Raw genomic sequence first — 22,435 nt, forward strand, 5'->3', positions numbered from 1 at the left:
TACAGGTTTGTACCTTGGGGCCATAATTAAGTAAAATAAAAGCTTATTTGAACATATGCACTGTTATGCCATGACAGTTGATCTGACAACTAGAAGGACTACTCAGCAACTAACAGGTGAGTAGCATATACAGCATGGGTACACTGGACGAAAGGCTGATTTATGTCCCTGGCACCATAGAACAGGATGGTGTAAGATTTCATTATGTTACTGAGAATGGTGCATAATTTAAAACTTGTGAATTATTTATTTCTGGAATTTTCTATTTAAAAATTTTGGATCATGATCCATCAAAGAATGTGGCTGGACTGCAGTGAAACTGTGGAAATCGAAACCACAATTCAGGGGACATGACTGTCATCAAAGAAAGCCTGGCAGAGCTGCCTGGGTTTTGATTGTCACTGCTTTGACCACATCCTGGAGACATTTCCATCTTGGCTGAACTCCTCTTCCTTGGCATGGGTGCACTCACATGCAAGTCCATTCACCAAGTCCCTCGCATGTTTGCATCCCTGTTGCTTGTGCTGTTGTTGTTAACGTCCAAGTAGGTGCCAGTTTGTCCAGAGAGAAGGACGCCACCATAACAAAGAGGCCAAAGAGAAATCAAGTTGGCCAGTTAGAAGAAATCAGGCTCCTAACGATAACCAGCATTTAAATTTCACCTTATAGCCTTAGGTTTTTTCTTACATAGTATCTCACTTCATACTCCCAGTGAGTCCAGTGGAGTAGGTAAATACTATTCCCATTTTCAATGATCTACAAAGACTGAGTATTCACACGACTTGCCCATCAACACACAGCCCTGAGGAAGAGCTGAGACTGAAAGAGATCATGATTCCAGATTCTTCAGTATTTTTTAGTTCAGTAAGAAGAAAAGTGGCACCATAACAAGGGTGAAAACAAGCTGTGCCATAACTAAGTTTAAGAAATAATCTGAATGTCTTATTCAACCTTTTCATGAGATGGGCTTATTAGCAAATAACTGATACAAAACTAGCATTAAGGAAAACAAAGAATTTGAGTAACAGTTTCTTTATACTCTGGGAGGTCAGATAATATCCAGAATAGTAGTTAGAACAGCTCTGGAAAATATCTGATTTTTCTGTTTGACATCACTAATTGGTTTCTTGCTGACTCCAGATGGATTTCTGATTCTTTCTCAATACAGGGCCTCAGGGAGCCACGTGCCATCCCAGGTCATCAAGATGAAGTTGGCTGGAATCATTTGGAATCTGCTGGTCAAGTCCCGATGTCTGTTTTAAGAGGGCCACACAAATCTTAGGTGAGTCCCAGGTGTCTGGGAAAGTTCTCCCTTGTGTGTTCTGGGAAAGAGTGAGTAAGTGTTTAAAATGCCAGAGGAAAGAAGACTTTTCCTTGTTACATCTAAAAGCCAAACAAAGACCAATCGTGAGATGTTTAAAAAAAAAAACAGATTTGGGCATGACAAAGAACATGCTGGTGAACAGTGGTGTTTTAATGGAAGGGGTAGCTCTATTAAGGACCAGTGTTTTGCTACTGCTAGCACGAGTCTAGGGAGGTCTGCAGCTTGGATGAATTCTAAAAGTCTGTTTAGATACCGTTCCATCTCAGGCTCAGGGACAGAGGATGATCAACATGTTTTTTGTTGTACGTAAGAGCTGGCATGTGAATTAACTTTAAGAAGGGAGAGTTTGTCTTTTACATTTCTAGATTATATTGGAATCCTATAAAATTATAATTTTTTGTAGGTAATAAAATGATTGAGGACCAGAAATTTCATAGTTTTAACATAGTTTATACAAAGGTAAGATGTGGACTCAGATTATTTAGAATGATATCAGGTAGACAAGAGGGCTGCCCCAGAAACCAAGGAGTTCACTGTATGTAGAAAATGGGTTTCTGGAGGAGAGTGGCAGGAGTATCCTTGAATGGACAAGAAAGGCAGTCAATAGATAGGTTTTCCGAGGGCCAGGGATGTAGTTCTCTGGTGGAGCAATCACCTAGTATGCATGAGGCTCTGGGTTCAACCCCACAACACTGAGAGAGAGAGAGAGAGAGAGAGAGAGAGAGAGAGAGAGAGAGAGAGAGAGACTGACTGATTTTAAAGACTCCTGTCTTTATCTATTTCATGCTCTGTAACAGAATACCTACAACTAGGTAATTTACAAAGAACAGATTTATTTCATTTCTGGAGGATAGGAGCCTTAGATCAAGGGGCCTATGTCTAGCGAGGGCCTTCCTACCATGTCATCCCATGATGGAAGGCAAAATGGCAAGAGAGCATGTGCCATATAACTCACAGCCTTCTCAGTAGGCATCAACCCATTCCTGAGGCTGGACCCCTCATAGCCTAAACACCTCCCATTAGGCCCCACCTCCCAACCCATTGTTGCACAGAGCATTGTTTCTAACACATGCTTTTTGGGGTGGAATTCAAACCAAAGCACACCCTTGGGCCACATCGAGGAGGAGCATGATTTTTACTGTGAAGGGAAAGAGGAATTGTGAATGATCCTGGCAGCTGATAGAGATACCCGTGATAAAGTGGGTTGGCAAGGCAGATACATTCCAAGAATCCTTTAAGATTCCAGTGGTGTTAAATTCGATTTCAAGTGAATGAGATAAAAATCACTTCGTAAAGGTCTTTTCTAAATAAATTAATGCTTCAAAAAGGAAGCTGAAAAAAGATCGCTTATCAATCTAAGAAAATCTTCTGTTGGCGGGTGTCAGCCATGAGCAAGGACACAGTGTTTTAACAAGGGCTCTCAAATCTCCTCAGAATACATCTGTTAGGATGAGTTTTAAGGCACCTAGATTGGTGCTGTTCCTATGTTATTCGTAGCACACAAAGGCCCTGAAACTGCACATATTTAACACTGTTTTATAAATAGCCTTTCATTAGTTAAGACTAACTTCCTTCCCTTGACCTTGAGGCAGAAGAAAGACAAATATATGCTGGAGTTTGAGCTTTCTTCTAACTGTGGCCTTAGACAAAGTGTTCAACCTTGCTGTCTTCTCAAATTGGATCGAATTTCCTACTCTGACACCTGACCATGAGTTGCATGTAAAACATTCTTTAGACTTATCACTGTATCCAGCAGAATTACACTGTTTATGGTGAAAAAAAAAAAAACAACAACTCCATTTAAAATAAATTTTAGTTGGAAATGGTTACTGACGGATTAGTCAAAAGCAGAGCTCCAAATCACTAAATAGAAAATCAGGAGTCCTTTCTGGGATTTGGTGTGGTAGTGTGAAAGGGGTGTAGGTTTTGGAGACTGGTACAAAATCAGTTTAAAATACTAGCTCCAACTCTTATTCTCCAAAGGTCTATAGATAAACTATTCGCCCTCCTAGTCTAAGAAATGGGGACATGGAAACAATATATATGCAGTACTGGCATAGCGTAGGCACTCAATAAAAAGACACTATGGATCTGATCATAATAAATTCCTTTTCTGGAAGCAAACAGTGAGTTCGAGGAAGTCATGATATTATCTAGAGGGGTACATATTTTATTGATGATAATTGAGTGAATATGTGACAGAATCACATATACATACCAAAATGTTAATTAGTGTGTCTTTCTCCATTTCTGCCTTTTATTTCAAAAGCATTGCCTGGCTCTTTGCATTTCCTTATTTCAGGGGTTTTGCAGAGCAAGAAGCAAAAGGCAAAAGTTTCTTGAAAACAACTTCCTTTCCCCAGCCCCCCCCCACCAAGAGTCCCTGCCTCAAAGTATATGGTGGAGAGGGAAAGTGAGAGACTTTTGATGGGAGATTTTTCCAAACTTAGGAAGACAGGGGGAAAGGGACATCTATGAGAAGTGGACACGCTGGCCCTGTGTGGCTGACCAGACCTCAGATTGCAGGGCTGCCCGGACTGTTCAGACACCGGGATCCCAACCTTTGCAGTGATTCCCAGTCCCCTGTGAGGGTTTGAAAGTAGAATCCACAGACATCAAAGGTATCAGCAAAAACTTGACACAGGCAGCACCATTTTCGAACCTATCTTCCAACTTAGAACAAGAGTCACCTTGGGGTCATTATGACTCATTCTGACCTAAACCCCAGACCATACTCCATCACCGTGCAAAAGAAGGAAATTGTCACCTGGAACTGGAATTCTCAAACACCTGGTTTAACATGGAACAGTGGCCACCTCAAAGAATGGAGGTGACGGCCACAAAGACCCTCCCCTTGCAATGGCCTACCCGCAAAAATTCCCCCACTCCTTCATGCCCCTCTATCTACCCCAGGCTGTAAACAGAAGATGGGGCTCAGTCTCAACTGGGCCCCCCTCTGCAGGTTTGTCCCAAATAACCTGCTCCTGTTGAGCTGTCTCCCCTCTCTATTTCCTTCATTAGATTCTTTCCTTACAAAAAGGACAAAAAGACTAGATAGAATTGATGTGGCAGAGGATGTCCCAGAATCTGTGCCTGACCCAAATGCTGGGGATTGTGTAGTTAGGAGCACCAATAATTTCTGAAACTAAAGTTCTTACTGGCACAAATTCTTGGAATCAGAATTAAGTTGAATTAAGAAAAATAAGGAAATGTGTTGTCTCTTGCAAACCTGTTTGTCAGTTAAGTTTCAGACCTGCTACAGGTATAAGGCATTGCAGAATTAAGAGGAACTCTTCCCTATTTCCTGAAAGATTATCACCCATTTGCAAGCTGCAGGAGGTCATAAGACACCCAGGTAGAATAATTTTCATCTGAGACACTGTGAAATTCTGATATGGTACACGCTGCAGGGAGAGTTCTTAATCACTGAGATAGACAGTTGAGTTTTGCAAGAGGCAGAGGCTAGGAAGATGGACAAAAGTACTCCCTGAGGGGGTATATTAAAATGCACCCTCCCCCAGTCCCTGCGTGCCAATACCATTATTATGTAATTGCTATAGCTGTAAACTCATAAAACGTTTTTTGTAGACCCTAAAGTTGTTTTGGAAACATGCCTGCTTGATATGAAGGAGAAGTCTGGAACCTGGTGATGGAATAGGGAACTGTGCAGCTAATGATTTCCATAAAAATATTTAGGATGTTATCTTTATGGCTTGAAAGCTGGGAGAGCCCTCAAAGGTCAACTCGTCCCTTCGGCACTCTACATTCTCCACCCTCTCCCAATTGACAGGATCGAAACTGAGCCCCCCGTGGACGGTGGACTCCGGGAGGCCTCAGGGTTGTTGTTTGGAAAGACCCTGGTGGTGGCGAAGGCCTTGGAGACTGGGCCAACTCTGCCCCTCCTCCATTCACTGCCCTGAGAGCCGCAGCTGCTGCTGTCTCTTGCCGGCACCCATCTAGCTCCCCACTGAAGTTGAGCCTCTGTCCTTGCTGCGAACAGATTAATCATCCCTTCTCATCATGTTACTTTCTTGTTTACAAACCTTTAATGATAATTCCATGAAAGAAGTCCAAACCCTGTGGTTTGGCATTCAAGGCTTTCATCATTCCAACCGAGTCTCTCCAGCTCGCCCTTCCCCACTCTCTGAACTCATGCTTTGTCCTGCCAGGGCTCTCTCCTGTCTCCCTGGGCTCTTCTCTCTGGTGCTTATGCCTCTCTCTCTGCACCTTCCACCAATCCTTTCTCATCTTCAAAGCCAGTTGGCATGTTCCCTCCTTGGAGGAGTCTTCCCTTGGTGGTAGACGCAGAGCATCAGAGGGACCTAAGCTTGAGAACTTGCTTCCCCTTTGCTTTGGACAGACTACAGGCAGGTTACTCAATGTCTTTGGGGCTCAGGTTTTCTCAACTGCGAAATGAACTAATCCACTCCCAACCTCTGGTCTGGTTGTAAGGTTTAAATGGATGGATCACATGGTAAAGGACTCAGCCCAGTTCCTTGCACATGATAGATGTCAAAGAATGTGACTGATTATTCCGATAATTGGAGTCTCTTCTTTCAATTTCCATTCACATCGTGTACACCGTGTCTTGTGATATCTAAAGTCACATTTTGGCTATTGGAAGGTGTGCTTGATTTTCCCCATTCAATCAACAGCTCCTTGAAAGCAGGACCACGTTTCCTTCTAGTATCTCTCTTTTGCATTGAGGACAGTAGGTCCTCAAACCGGAGACAAAGGCTAACTTTTCAAGTGTGAAATCACAGACTAAAATTTACTTTGCTGTCACCTCTTCCTTCTAAAAGTTGAAAATGGTTTTAAGACAGTTGATTTTCTAGGAGGCTCTGGAGCTTAGAAATATGAAAGATAATTTGTGAAGTGGCTGGTAAAGATTGGTGCATTTCAGATAAGATCTTGGGAAACTTTGTGCTCTTTAAGGACATTTGGCTTTGATGCACTGGGCCCATTTGATCTCACCATTTTCCAGCACACATCATGGTCTGTGGGATGCTACTTGGAAAAAAAAATAAAATTCCTGGTGAAATGAATTGGAAAATATTAGATTCTAATGACCCACTCATGGAGAGTCATTGGGTCCATTAGCCAACTAGAATGTGTGAGAGATCCTGCAACAAAGAAACAAGCACTGAATCCCAAAACCAGCTAACATCCATTAAGCTCTCATATGCCAGGTACTTGATAATAGGCTCTTACAGGGATTCTCTAAGTTAATCCTTAAAATGCCACTAGAAGATGGAAATGTTCACTAGTAGATGGAGAAATTGAAGCTAGAATGTCTGAGTTTACATGGCAGTTAAGACGGGGGCACTGGATTTGAATTCAGGCATTTTGAACCCAGAACCAGGGCTCTGGTCCACCGGGTGCAGTTTTCTACATTCCCATATTGGCCTAACCAGAAAATACTTATAATAACCCATGAAAGTGTGGGCCCTGGCACTCACTTTGGGAAACGGAGCCTTGCCACCCCATGCAATTTGGCTTTGGAGCAGCCATGATTTTCACACCTCTGAGCCTTTGCATACCAGCCTCTTCCTGGATGCCCTGGCTCCTCATGGCTCTCTATGAGGAGGCGCTCAACCCCAAGATCTAGCTCAAGTACAACTCCATGAGAAGCTCCCTGATGTCAGCAGGGTGACATGCCCAGCACTGGTTGGTGTCCTCGGGTGCTTTGTGCACTGCTGTAGAGATCTAATTTGTCTGGGCTGAGACTCATGTTCAAAGAATCTTGCTAAGGTCTCTCCTCCAGAGTGGACACCCGGGTAGGATTGCTGAAGTAAGTGCATGTCTCCCTCCTATCCCCCAGCGTGGATCTCTGCAGCCCACAGCCGGGACTAAGCAGGGGCATATCCAAAGCAGGTCAGAGGCCTGGCCTCGGCCCGGCAGTTCAGTAGTTAACAACACCCCGTGCCCCTCGTAGGCGCTGCTCCCTCTTCCTGCCTCTCTGAGGCCAGAGGGTGCATTAGGTCACTTGGGCCTCTGTCACTAGCACCCTTTGGGGGAGAGCCCTGACCTGTCCTTTCCAGGGCGCTGTCCAGGTTTCATCACAGCCCCCGTGACTCGGATGAGTCAGCTGGCTTGGGGCTTCCTTAGTAACCCTAATCGCCTTTTGTTTTTGTCCTCTTTGGGGCCTTTTCGGGCTCAGGGGTGGGGCCTGGCGGATTTGTCTTCCAGAGATGCCGCCAGCCTCCACCGGAGCCCGTGATGGGAAGCCACGTCATGCCACACGGTGCGTTTCTCGGCCACACCCGTCCCCAGGGTGCGCTCAGGCGCCATGCAACCGCTGGCCATCCCCGCTCTCCGGCTGCCTGGGATGAGGTCATGGGTGGGGCCCTGAAGACCCCCTTCCAGAGAGGGTGGGGGCTTCCCCGACTGGCCTGGGGAAGGAGGCGAGGGTAATAATCTTGTCTGTGCAACCTGGATCCCTCTCTGTGGGTCGGTAGGGATAGGAACGGTGGGAGGACACGAGAGGAAATTCAGAGGAGCAGGGCGACCGATCGCAGCAGCGGGTCCCTTACTTCATTCACTAACACCACGGATAGAGAGAAGCTTAATGGAGGGTGTCCCCTGACCACCCGCAACAAGCTGGTGGGACTGCCTTCTTTTTTACAGAATGTCCTTCCTCTGACCTTCATCTCTGAGACCGCAAGGCAGGGAAGCCACCATAATCCACCTTACGTAACCAGAACTTGACACAGAAGGAAAACATATTCCAGAAACACAACAGCCACGGGCACAGCAGGAAGGTAGAGCCTTTCACAGCCCAGGAGCAGTGGCCCTGGGCGGCCCCCACAGTCCCCCGCAGTTGGGGACCTTGACCGGGAAGGTTTCTACACCAGTTGGGTTTTGCGGACTGAGGCAAACCACTGGAGCTCGGTCAGACCCACAGGGCTTTTTAACCTCTGCCTGTGAGCGCATGTGTGTGTGTGCGGAATCAATGAGGGGCTCTGTTAAAAATCTCAGCCTGCAGAAGAATTTGTAGATCTCAGTGGATATCTGGTTTTTACACCTGGAATTCTGCCTTGGGAAGATGGGAACCCTGATAACAGAGTTTCTCGGGCAAGTAGAAACGGCACACTCCATAATTAATGCCGCTGCACCTCAAATCACCAGATGCTGCTTCTGTGACGGATGCACAGAAAGACAAGGAAATGTCTGAGGCTGTCTGCTCCCTACCTGTTTACAAGGCACAATTGGCAAGGCAAAGCCACCCTACAGAGATAACAACATTGTCGGCCCACTGTGACTTGAATTAACAATTAGTGAATCTAAATATGTTTTTCTTTGTTCGTTTTTTTCCTCCAAGGATGTATAATATCGGTAACATCTTCCCGTGTCATTACAAGGAAAATTCAAATGAGTTACTTAACTTCAAAAGACATAGGCTACAAAACAAGTTTATAATAAGTCATTACAACCACAGTTAAGAGAAGTTTAGGAATGATATTAAAATCCACGGGAAAGTATTCTGACTTATAGGAATCAGCTCCGGAAGTTGAGCTGTACATATGGGATAAGAAAACATAGATGCTCTGACCTCCACCTAAATCAGCCCATCGCTGCACTGACCAACACTAGGTCTATCATAGATGGGAGACTTTGGAGACCCTCTCCCAGCATTTTCTAAAAGAAGTGGCACTTCCAAATAGTCAAAGATATTTCACAGAGATTCACGCATCAAGCAGAATAGAAAGTAGGAGAAAGCATCGCTGCTGAGGTTTTCAGACCTCTGATTTATCATTTGTTGACATTCTTTCTTTAAGTTCCCTCACTTCTTTACAAGTAGCTATTTCAAGTCCTTCCAGTAAATATTTCGACCAAACCCAAAGAGGAGGGAAAATAAAATTAAAAAAAAAAAAAGAGAGAGAGAAAGAGTGAGAGAAAAGCTATAATGCAAATGGTAGCTTACCTCTTCTGGGCATTGCTGGTATCAAACTTTTCCCCCAAACATGAGGCTTTCTTGCGTTGGTTGTCCCATGAATTTAGAAACCATTAAAAAAAAAATGCAAAGCAGAAATATGCTGATTACTCGGAGCTGCTCCAAAACAACCCCCAAAACGACTTGGTGAAAAATAAAGTGCTCTTCTGAGCAGGGGAAGGCGTTTGAAGCGTGGCGCTCATGCTGGTGTACAGCGTTTCCAACTGTCTTCCTCAGTTTAAACAGCCTCCCACTCCTTCTCCCAGGCACTTGCCAACTCCTATAATTTAAAGCAACTGCGATCCTTCCCATAATACTCACATTTCAAAGAGCTCAATCTATACACTCGTTAGGAAGGAGCAGGAGCAAGCAGCATGTGCAGACCCCAGGCAGAGGCAAATCCAAAGCCAGGGTCTCAGGTATCTAAACACTGCTCACTCTTTCTCCCACGGGTGGCTCTATGCGCCCCAATGCTCCACATTGCTTTTGCCTTTTAAAGTGTTACCCAAGGACCCAATGGCATCATTTTGCTGGAAGAAGAAAAAAATAAAGCACTTAAGAAAGTTCCTGCTTCAACTCACAGACTGAGATACCAGTGAAACTGTGTTTATATCTTCTTTGTGTTAACTGAGTTATTTCTGTGCATCGTGTCCCTGATTTATCTGTTTGAAAATGTCAAATAATTGTACCTGATGATTTTATAAAACAGGAAAGTACTTGAGATGATGTTATGGTTAAGTTTCATTCCATATGTGAATCATAATTCTAGGAAGGATGCTTATTTTGCAAGTTTTGTCTCTGTGCGGTGGAATAAAACTTCTGACATTTCAGTCTCTAATCAGAATAAATCTTCCGACATTTCAGTCTGTAAATGTATTACAAATGTTACTATTTCCATCTTTTCTTTGACTGCCTTACTCCCACACACCACAAGCGTTTGTGAATTCAGATTATAAACAATGTGAAGTGTGGTCAATAAACAAAGTTATTTAAAAAAATAGTATATCCCCAAACATATCTTGCTCAGTATCTGCTACACAATAGGTGTTCAATAAATATTGAATGAATGAAGTATTGCCTATGTTCAGACCAGTCAACAGTTTTTGACAATTTTGGCTTGCATATGTGTAGATGCAATAGAGGTGGTTAATAGGTCAAAACTTGCACAGAAATAATCATAGGACAATGTTTGCCTGTGCCAGACTTAATAAATAGCTAGTAATAAAATCCCCTAAGTGAATAGAAACATTGGCTAAATAAACAGACCATTCAGTAGGGAATAGAAATATTGACATGGGCGCAAATCATTAAATATACTCACTGCACAAAGTTACACAAATAAGTTTGAGGCCAAACCCTCATTATTTCAAAAACTATAGATTCTTTCCCACTATATTTTTTTTTTGAGTCACCTAAAGTAACTACTATGCAATGGATAGTGGGCAATATAATATCTTTGACTGAAATCATTCAAGGAGAGAAAAGATGTAAAACTACAGGGAGATGGTCAGGCTTTAGGATTTCTTTGTTGTAAATGCAGAGAATAAGATAGAATCTACTTTTGCTCTGACTGCTACTGAGGAGAGAATTGTAGGCCCAAGCACCTGTCATGGGTTTGGATCTAGATCCTGGATCTACAGTATATGGCTTTCTATGTGTGAATTTATTCTTTGAAGCTTGATTTTGTTAACAGTAACAGATTAAATATATCAAAACAACCTATTTGCTTATATATCATAAAATATTTATTCAGCAAATTTTAATGAGGCATCTTTCTATGTATTAAGTACTTAGCGAGACCTATTTTATGAATCACTGAGATTGAGGAATGTTTGTCACAGCAGCTAACATGCCTTTTCCTGACTAATACCAATATTGATAATAGGTATGAATGCTGCTCTAACAAAACCTTCACTCAGTGGCCATGGCCCAATAGTCATAGATGAGTGGCCAGGGAGCTGATCCAGAGGCTGGAAAGGTGGAGTTCCACATTTCACAGAGGCATAACAATGGGTGGCTTTGACAGTCATGACAGCTCAAAAGGAGACATGTGCTGAGTAACTCAGGAGCTCCATGGCAGGGGCTGGGGAAAACATGAGCTGTGTGGGTTGCCTATGGTGACTGCATTTGTCAAGGTGTTTCCAGGGTGAGACAAGCCCAGGAAAGAAATGGTTACATTATAAACAGGAATAGAAATAGGGAGAGAGGGCATTTGATGACTTATAGGAACCTACCAGTTCCTTGAGGGGCTGAACATCTACATTGATAAAACTGTATTGCTCACAATTCCTGTAAGCCTGTACTCAAAATGTCTTTCAAGACCCAAAACAGCTTTTTCCACCAGCAGGAGGTGTGTTGTGGGAATGTGGAGGATGCTCCCTGACATGCCCATCCATGGTGGCCAAGGGGAGCAGGGCATGGACTTCCAGGGGAACTGGCAGCTGCAGAGAACAACCTTCAAGAGAGTTTCCCTCAAGAGCAAACCCAGGGCTAGGACCTTCTCCACCACAGGAGCAGGCCTTCACTCTGCCTGGACAGACAGGGGTCAGTGGCTGCCATGTATTTGCCATTCTGAATGGAAATATTTATTGTGATTATCTTGTTGCACCCATTGGAGGGAGGAAGGGGGGAGGGGGGAGGGGGAGGGAGAGGAAGGTGGCTTGCCTGATTTGTTCATAGATCATTTCTGTTTTAGTTCATAGGTCAGTGGACCAAGAGCTGGTCACATTTGGACTATGCAGAGACCTTTGCAACCCAGAAGCCCTTGCCTGGGGGACAAATGCTGTGATCAAATGGCATTAGGGGTTGTTTTAGACTTGCTCTGTGTTGGGGAAGAGAGAAGGAAATGGACCCTTGGTGGCCAGAGGGTAAACTGTGCAAATACTTTAGCATTGGCTTAGATCTACATTTCCCAACTTTCCTTCCAGGGAGGTTGGTGGATAAAGTTGATTTCTGGCTCGTGCCATTCAAGCAGAAGTAGTGAGGTACATCTGGGTTGAAGTAGCTTAGATCTGGGGTACCTGCTCCCTGTTCTTTCTATCTCCTCTATCCACCTGGAAGGAAGAAAAGGACTCAGAGGAGGTGTAGAAGGAACCTCCACGCTGAGGCATCCCTTAGCAGATTGCTGCCTGGGGAGCCGCTTACCTACCTTGGACATTGTTGGACACATATAAGCTCATATTGTGCTTCTCCACTGGATTTTGGGATACCTTTGTCAGAGGTAAAAGTGCCAATTGGTCTCACTAATAGAGCCACCTAAAAAGATTCTTAGATGAGTAAATGAGGTCAGTCAGATATAGACATAGATACCTAGAATCAGAACAGGGCCCGACACAATCATAAGTACTCTATAAATGATAAATATTTTAAAAACCAGCTTTTTAAGGTATCAGTGACAAACAAAAAGCTATGCATATTTAATGTATACAACTTGATGAGTTTAGAGGTCAAGTACAAACATGTGAAACATGTAGCACATTCTCTGTCATAAACATCTCCATCTCCTCCAGAGCCTTACTCTCACCTGCTTTGTTCATTACTATTTTGTAACAAAAACACTTAAGATCTATACTCGGGGCAATTCTTTAAATGGGTAATAAAGTTATCTGCATGTGCTCTGCTGTGAAGTGGATCTCCAGGGCTTGCTCGTCTTGTATGACTGCAGCTCTGTACCCTTCAATAGCTATTTTTTGATTACTACCAATCTCCATCCTCTTGCTCTTACAAAGATAACACAGCCGTGTGCCAAACGTGAATCCTTACACAAAGTTTATAAATTGTTTACTACTAGGCTAAGCAAACTGAAAACCCTGGAAAGATTAGTGAGAGAAACAGATGTGGAACATAAAATTTACTCCCCATCTTTTAAACATATATAAATGTGTGCAAGACCACCTCAGGAATTACCATCGGGTTTCATAAGCCATCTTCAAACCAAGGGCTAAAGGGAGCTGGAAACTCCAAGGTGTGCATTAAGTTTGCTCCTTTACATTTAGCTCTTGTGACCCCCTAGCCCAAACATTTGTTTTACTGTGTCCTGACATTGGAAAGAGGGTAAATTCCCTGTTAATACTCTTTGAGAGATATGTTTTCTAAAAATGCCCTCCACTCTGTCCACGTGTCTTTTGCAATGGCTTTGAGCTCTTGGAACAGAGGGACAGAGGGTCCAGTTCAGACATTTTTGTTTTTACCTCAGTTATTTGGAATATTTCCACTGGAAAGTGGCTTTCTTCATTCCACAAACCCAAAGGGCAGGGCTTAATTCTTTTCTAGCATTTTAAAGCAAAAGAGACAATAACTGCAACAATTCACCAAGTATTTACTACGCACCATGCATGGTTTTATGTGGTAACGAGCATATTAACTCATTTTATTCTCTCAATAGTCTTGTAGAGCAGATGCTAACATCACCCCCGTTTTACAGATAAGTCACCTGAAGCCCAGAGAGTTTCAGTGATGAGCTTATTATCACAGTTAGTAAGAAGCTAATCCTATGCTGTCTGGTTCCAATAATCCAAGCTTTTAAATGCGGGTGAAAACACATACTACATGCCAAGTGAAGAGAAGGTACTCAAAATAAGCACTTTCCTCAGCGTTGATGGCCAGATGGACATTTGAGATGACTATGGATTACTTCTGAGAGATGTTCTACATTGCTGCAGGTTGTTATTCTTGGAAAGCGTGCATGCTCCTATCTGAATGTAATTATAAAGCTTGAACATCTTTCTATATTAAACTTTGTGCTCTTATGGTTAATATTATATTTTCTCCTTGGCTCACAGGCAGCAGCCAAGTTTCAAATTGTATCTTGAGACCCAGGTGGCTTCATCTGGATTTTATAAGAGAGTCTTTGCTGCATTCTATCAAACATGTGAAGACATCAAAGCAGAGGCCCGGAGAGAAACAATCCTAGTGGAGAAACTCCATCTTCATCTTGGAAGGCATTTTGTAGGTTTGGAGATTGGAGATTCACAGAAATGATCTCCACTTAGAAAGGTGGGATGTACCAACCAGCTGCAAGGTGAGGTCACTTAGAAGGTGCTGCCGCTGCTCCACGTCAGAAGATGCACCATGCCCCCTGTGTGCTTGTCACTGTGGGGTATTGAGGACACAGAAGAGACAGAAGTTGATTCTCTGTTTGTAGTTTCTGACTCATCCTTCATGGATACTGGTCATGGTGAATGCTAATGTTTGGATCTTGAATTCCCCCAACCCACCATGTTGAAAGCTTGGGCCACAGTGTGGCACTTTTAGTAGGTGGTGGAAACTTTAAGAGGTGGGGCCAAGTGTGAAGTCTTAAGGTCTCTGGAGATACAACTTCAAAGGCAATTGTGGGAATCCAGACACTTCCTTTTCCCTTTCTTGGCTTCCTGGCCACGAGGTGAGAGGTTTTGCCCTACCACATTCCCCCACCTTGCCATTGCCCTCCCCCCTCCCCCCCACAACCAGGACTGAAACCTCCCAAACTGGGATCCAAAATAACTTTTTATCTCGATAAGTTGATGATCTCAAGTGTTTTGTTGGAGTAATGGAAAACTGACTGATATAGTGAGCAAACATAAAGGTATCTTTTTACCTTCTTGATGACTTAAGGCAGCAGATCAGTTCATTGCAGATACTGAAAACTAGAAAAAGAGAGTAGAGAAGATCTATTTGTAGATTTGGGACCACATATTTGGAAAAAGACTTGAGAGTGTTCTAATTCATATTCTCACTCTGTTCACGATCATCTGCACAGCCTTGGCACAGGGCTACGTCACTTCTGCTTGACTGTTCCCAGGGAAAGGGAGCCACGACTTCACAAGGCATTAAAATAGTTCTCTGGGCATCAGTGAATGCGCCTGCTCTATTTTCCGGATGTAAGAGCCTTTCAAATACCCAAGGGCAACTCTCAGCCTCTCCCCTCCCTACAAACTTTGTCTTCCTTTCTTCAAGTTCAGTGATTCTGACTATTTCAACTGTTCTTCATGCAGCATGATTTTAATTAGGTTACCAACTTGGTTGGCTGCACTCCAGTGAACTGATACCCAGTTCATGGTGAAATGACTCATGAGCAGGGTGGTAAGGTGACCGGGACCAGCCATCTGAGTTACCATCTCAACTGTGCAACCAGCCCTGAGAAGTCACTTTTCTTCTCTTGGCCTCTGAGTACGTGGCCACCTTCACCAGGATCTCCCTGCAGGACCTCCTCTCATGAGTCAGCTATTCCCCATTTAGCACCAAGAGGACAATCCAGCCTCTCCCCTGGCATGATCCTTTTTAAATGCCTCTTAGCTCTCACTTTCTGGAATAGTGCATTCCCTTCGTGTTTAATATCCCTAAAGCAAAATTAATTTCCCTCAAATCTACTCTTCCTGAGCTGCCTAGTTTCGTCATTAATACCACAATTCTCTCAAGTGCTTAGGATTTTAAACATATGTTATTGGTTTTATTTCCTCTTCTTTCCCAAGATATTCCATCATCAAATCTTGAATGTCCTTTCTTTATTATATCTTTAAAATTGGCATCCCGGGGCACTTCTATTTATTACAATTATTTTTAAACCTCAGTATTTCCCTGGGGGTATTTTCTGTGGAATTATATCTTGGAAATGTTTTATGGAAAGGGCACATGGTAAAATAAGTTTGAATGATACTAGCTATATATGGAAATCTCCAGGAAAGGTGTATTGATTAACTATTTCTATGTTTAAAAATTCCCTAAAACTTAGTGTCTTATGACAGTGACAGTTTTTTATTCCTAACAAATCTGTGGGCTCTGGGACAGTCTGCTGCCTTGGGCATGCTGGGCTGGGCAGTTCTGGTCTTCTGGAGACTGACTCAGTCTTCCCACTGGTGAGTGGATCTGTGATGGCATTGGTCAGGGCAACTGGCTCTGTTCCATGTGTCTCATCTTCTCACAGGATAATCTGGACATGCCCTTAGGCAGTTATAAGAGTCCAGGAGAAGAGGTAGAAATATGCAAGTGGTATTACAAATCTTTGCTTATATGAAGTTTTCTGTTGACTGGCCAACCAAGTCTATGCTCCTGTCCAGAGTCTGGGTGGAAGAGTCTACCAGAAGACATGGTGTCTACTCTCTTCTCTGTTACCGTAACAAAACACTTCATATTTTTATGAAGTAAAAAGGCTGAGTGCTTTATAAAGTAAACAGGTTTATTTGCTACATGATTCTTGTGGTTGGAGGGTCGAAAGAGCAGGACACCTTCTTATTTCTCTCATGGCAATGTCCTGATGAGGGCTCCCTGGCTGCATCACAACATGGTGGAGAAACAAAAGGGGAGTGGATGCCAAGTAGGTGGGCTGGGGTCTCTTTGTGACGACCCATTTTCATGAGAACTGACGAGGGTCCTGTGAGAACTCCATGAATCTGTTCTGAGGGTGCTGTCTCCCACTGGGCTTCATCTTTTGCAGGTATTACCACCTCTTCATCACCACACTGGCCCCAAGGTTCTAACATCTGAACTTTAGGGGGACACACTTAAACTTTAGGACACAGGTACAGGAAGGCATGAGAAATTAGTTCCATGGAAACATCCAGTCGTCTGCTAAGGAATAGACCATGTTTTCCAAAAGACTTTTTTTTTTCTTTTTGGAAAGCACATCATACAAACATTGTGCATGACCAGAAGGAGGGTTTTTAAGGTAAAGAAACTCATGGGGAGAGTGAAGATATTCCTATCTCCTTCTTACATATCATCTTCAGCCACAGGAAAGTAAGATGGTACCCTCCCCTTTTTTTGGGTACAAGGAAGTAAACCTAGGGATGCTTAACCCCTGAGTCACAGCCCAGCTCTTTTTATTTTTTATTTTGAGACATGGTCCCACTCAGCTGCTCAGGCTGGCTTTGAACTTGTGATCTCTCTGCCTCAGCTCCTGAGCTGCTGGGATTGAAGGCATGCACTACCACACATGGGTACTGCCTCCATTTTTCATGATTTTCTTTCCTTTGTGTAGTTTTCCTCTAAAAGAGGAGTTAGAATTTGCTTGATCCAAAACTGAAATTCACTGGCCACAGAAAGTTTATGCTTTCTCTGACTGACATCTCTTCCTCTTCTGTAGTGGACAAAGAAATGATCTGTCTTCTCGGGCTGGACCTTCCTCTCATCTGCATTTTCACTCTTGTTCTCTAATGTGGTGAGTTTTCCATTTTCTGCTTTCATATAGGAAGAGGCAAATCCTCTCCCCACAGGCTGAGTTCACAGTCCTTTAATTCTGCTTCAGGATTTTGGTCTATACATTTGACGAACGGCAATTATCACGAATACAAATAACAGTAACTGTTGGCAAAGATGTGGGGGAAAAGGTACACTCATATACTGTTAGTGGGATTATAGATTAGTTCCACAACTCAGGAAAGCAGTATGGAGATTCCTCAAAACACTAGGAATGGAACCACCAAGTGATCTAGCTATCCCACTCCTTGGTGTGTATCAAAAAGATCTAAAATCAGCAACTATAGTGACACAGCCACATCAATGTTTATAGCAGCACAACTCACAGTAGCCAACTAAGGTGCCCTTCAATAGATGAATGGATAAATACAATGTGATATATATACATAATGGAGTATTCCTCAGACATAAAGAAGAATGACATTATGGCATTTGCCAGTAAATGGATGGAACTGGAGGCTATTTTGCTAAGTGAAATAAACTAGATGCAGAAAGCCAAAATGTGATGTTTTCTCTGATATGTGAAAACTAGTCCAAAATAAGGAGGGGGTAGGGAGAAAGGAAAGGATAAAGGGGGGTGGTTCCATCAAAATAGAAGATCAGTGGACTAGATGAAGGGATTAGGGGAAGGGAGAAGGGGTGGGATAAGGGAAGAACAGTGGAATGAATCTGATTAACTTTTCTATGTGCATTGAATCTCACCATGATGCACAGACACTAACTATATAAAAAAAGGCTAAAAGTAAATATCAGAAAAATATATTAGTAGAATATATGGAAGGGAACAAGGGGAGAGATGAGGGAAGGGAAAGGGGAAATATTGGGGAATTAATTAGAGCCAACTATATTCTGTGCTTTTATGATGTCAGAATGAATCCTAATGTAATGTAAGGCTAAAATAATCAAAAAAGAAAATTAAAAAAGAAAAAAATAGAGAAAGAAAGAAAGGAGGAAGAAAAGAAAAGAAAGAAGTAAAGAAAGAAAAAATGAAAGGAAGAAAGACACTGGGTTCTGCATTGGCTTTACAGATCTGGGGATGGACAGCTGAGGTGGCCTTGCTTACTTCTATTTTGAAGCATGAGCTTTGTGTTTCCGTACTATTCTCAGAGACTAGCTCTTCCTCCCATCCAGAGGGTAGTATTAATGGGCACTCTCTCAGCTATTAATAAAAGCATGACTTTCTTCCTCACTTGGCTACTAATTCTAGTTTGCATAGCTCCCTTGGCAGAGTGAAGCATTGCTTACAAGGACATTCAATTCTTTCAGGCTGCAGTCATCTATCTCACTCACAGGGTGCTTACCGTTTTCTGCTTTATGTCATATTTCTTCATGCATGAGACTTTTTTTTTTCCTGTCCTAAAGTATAAGTTTCTCCAGAGCTGGAATCATGTCTTGAACTTCCTCATAGCTTTCTAATACCCGTGGTGCCTCCCATAGGATCTTGTGTTTATATACCTACTTAAAAAATAACCAAACGAAGCCACAAAAGTTATGTTGTGAAAATGCGGTCAAACTTCAGCAAATTGAAGGCATGCAGGCAGGTTTTTATCCACTTTCAAACAATCATTAAATGCTACCAGATACAGTGCTTGGGACAGGATGTTGTATATCATGAATCCTAACAAGGAAAGAGATAGACCAGGAGAGATTGAAATGATTGCATTTTGATGGTAGTTTATTGCCAGAATGAAAGAGGAAATGGGAAGAAAGTCAAGAAAACATTGTTGCTTGGATTTGGTTTCAGGGATGGACGAATCCTTGGCTTAACTTTTGTTTTGCTTTCACAGATAAACTTAGACTTGATTATGGAGTGTGATTCTTTCAATTCACAAAGGGTCAAAATAAAATGTTACTCAAATGTGTGAGAGGATAAATCTTCAAACTTATTTTAAGGTTAGCCAGGCCTTGGTATATAATATATTCTCACTGATAACAGAGGTTCTTTAAATTTGCATCATATTTTATGGTACAAGCTTCATTTTTTAAACCAAAGTCCTCGACTGTATTTAGAAGACAATTGTTCAACAGTACAAAGCATATAATAATGCACACTTTTTAATGTTATCAAATTGTAGTGTGGATATGATGAATTCTTGTTGGGTAAATTCTGCTCTTGGAACTTAAGTTATTAATTAAAATCCAGCTTGAAGCATATTGACAAGTAAGGTACATTTATGAAAAGTTTTGAGGGTAAATGTTGGCAAAGGCTGCATCACACAGGGCCACGGTTTGGATATGGATTGGGAGTCCTCCAAGGATCCATGTGTGGGATGTGTGGTCCTCAGGGTGGTGTGGCAGGACTTTAAGAGGCAGGGCCTTTGGGGATGTCTTAAGGTCATCGGGAGCATGTCCTTGAAAGGGATCAAGGTATTTCTTGAGCAGCCTCTTGACAAGAGAGGATGGTTATAAAAGGAGCAAACTTGGCCTCTGCCCCTCTCTTCTTCGTACCTCACCATATGATCCTTTTTCCCACACAAATTCCACCATCTGCCACAAAGTCCTCACTAGAGTCAATTTGAGGCTGCTACCATGCCCTCAAATCTCTAGAACTCTGAGTTAAAGATTACTTCTTTTCCCCATAAGTTAACTTGTCTCAGGTATTTTGCTATGATAAGGAATAGCTGACCAATGCACACACTAAAGAGCAAAATTTAATCCAAGTTTACCATTACAAGCCTGCAATGAATTCAATTGTGTTCATTCCCCCAATTCTATGCTGAAGCCTGCAGCCCCACTGCGATGGCATTTAGAGATGGGATCTTTGTGGGGTAATTGGGTTCAGATGAGGTCGTGCGGATGGCCTCATGATGGAATTAGTGCCCATGTAAAGGGAAGCACTGGAATTGCTTGCTTGCTTCCTCTTTTTGACAGGCAAGGACACAGAGAGGAAGACAGCCCTCATTAGGGACACGAATCAGCTGGTAGCTTGACCTTGAACCTCTCTGCTTCAGAAATATGGAAAATACATTCCTGTTGCTGAAGTCACACAGTCTATGGTATTTTGTGATGGCAGCCCACTCTGATTAACATAGGATGCTGTTGGTAATAACACCAGGCCACTAGGTGTAAACTGGGACTGTTCTGGACCCAGTGGAGTATGGAAATTCTACCCACTCAGCTTCTCTCTTTGTGAGACTCCAGGTCTCCTCTCTTTCAATCTTGAAAAATGTATTAAATGTTCATGCCGTCAGGGAAAAGCAAGTTAAAAATATTGTGAAGGTAACACTACACACCTCTTTTCATGATAAAATGTCAAAGACTGTGCAGTGGCAGGACTTTAAGAGGTCTTTTCCCTAGCTCATAATAGCAAAAACAAAAACTAGGAATAAAAATATCCTTTTTTAAGTGAATAAATGATTTGCAATACATTCATATTATAGCTGTATGAAAGAACACTGTTAGGCAATAAAATTAGGAAATAAAACCCCATAAATGTTCATTAATAGGTGAATGGATAAGCAAATTAAGGTGAATCCCTACAATGGACTAGTACTAAGGGAAAAAAAAAAAGAAAGCTGATATTTGCTGTATGTTACTTGGATGAATTAAAACCACTAGGAAGCCAGACACAAAAGAATATGATGTAACAACTCAATTACATGAAATTCTGGAACTGGCCAAATAGGTCCCTACTGACACAGGGGTCAGTGGTTGTCTGGGGTAGGTTGGGGAGGAGGTGAAGGTCAGGGGCTCTAGGAAGGTTCTGGAGTTGTGGGAGCGCTCCACGTCTTGACATTGGTTGGAGTTATCATGGTAGACGTTGTTACAGCTCATGGATCTGTACATGTGAAATGGCCGTGTTTTATCATGTGTGAAATAAAGTTGATTTAGAAAGGAAAAGAAAAACAATTCTTGGGGATAATTTCTGCAGTAATCTTGAGAATTATCACCTTTCTCATCAGCTTGCCTATGCTCTCCTGAACAGGGAAGGCTACAATTGTCAGCAAAAGCTATGACTATGTATTGATCTCCAAACATGACTTGGGGTGCCCTCGGTTCACTGTACCACAAGCATATGTCTGAAAAATGTTAGAAAGCCTTGAATTGTGCCATTAAAAGCTATTTTGAATTATTACCTGTAAGATGGTCTTATTTTATATATTTAATGTGTGTACTTAACTAGGCAGAAAGTTTAAAACTAAAAATTCCAAAACTTTTATTGAGTCCTATCACCTTGTCCTTGGGAGTATTTTTTCTGATCACCTTTATCCTTTTTTTTAAAGCTTTCACTTGCCCTGGATTTAAATGCCACATAACAGTAAAAGTGTAGCCTCGAAGTAACTAAGCACCAAATTCTGTGAGGATTGGTCATTAAATTATCCCAACTATAAGCTGCCAACATAACTCAGAGGGTGGAGACTGGCATCTGGTGACCAGCTGCTCATATTCCATTTAAAAAAAAAAAAGACTTTAAAAGTCTTCCAGATGAAACAAAGTATGCAGGTGGCATCATTTAGCTTCATGACGTGACTCACCAGGCTTCAGAAACTGGGTCCCCACGAGCTTTCCATCCGAGCTGTTAAAATGTCGAAAGAGAAAGTAGCTGATGGCGGAGTGAAGGATCTGCTTCCCTTTTCTCAGCAGGACATGAGTCCGAAGCTGGGAGGGGTCCAGTCCATTACCGAGCCCAGTTGCCCTCCAGGCAGGAGGTGGGACTGTGTAGAAAGTTGTCAACACAGAGTTCATGCTGGCCACCTCTTCTTGGCCGACTCTGAGGCCACCAGCCTTTGCCCAGTGCTCCGGTCCAGCTCTCACCCAGCCCTGTGGAGCCCCCCACAGGCCCCAGTTCCCAGAGCCCAGCATTCCTGCTACGAGATGGCTCCTGGCTCTCTGGACTCCCCTTTCATGAGTTCCTTCCCTCTCACCTCTCACTGCTGTTTCTAGGGCTGCATCCTTGAACCAAAGGGCCATCATTATTTTACTCCAATGAGGTTTCCCCAAAACTGAGGCTCAGAAGTGGTACGTGACATTCCCAATGATGGCACTGAGGCCAGGTCTGGAGTCCG

At 42.8% G+C, this 22,435-nt stretch overlaps 1 protein-coding gene across 1 annotated transcript in view; it reads right to left on the reverse strand.

Moving 5' to 3' along the window:
- The window catches only part of C1qtnf7 (C1q and TNF related 7), a 98,591-nt gene extending 89,168 nt beyond the window's left edge, over positions 1-9,423 (reverse strand). The window contains exon 1 of the mRNA XM_026403616.2: positions 9,249-9,423. Coding sequence (XP_026259401.1) covers positions 9,249-9,261 — 13 coding nt within the window. The 5' untranslated portion in view covers positions 9,262-9,423. The remainder of the gene's footprint in view (positions 1-9,248) is intronic.
- Positions 9,424-22,435: the final 13,012 nt, after the last annotated feature.

This window comes from Urocitellus parryii, chromosome 10, assembly GCF_045843805.1.
Source record: "Urocitellus parryii isolate mUroPar1 chromosome 10, mUroPar1.hap1, whole genome shotgun sequence".
NCBI classification, from domain to species: Eukaryota; Metazoa; Chordata; class Mammalia; order Rodentia; family Sciuridae; genus Urocitellus; species Urocitellus parryii.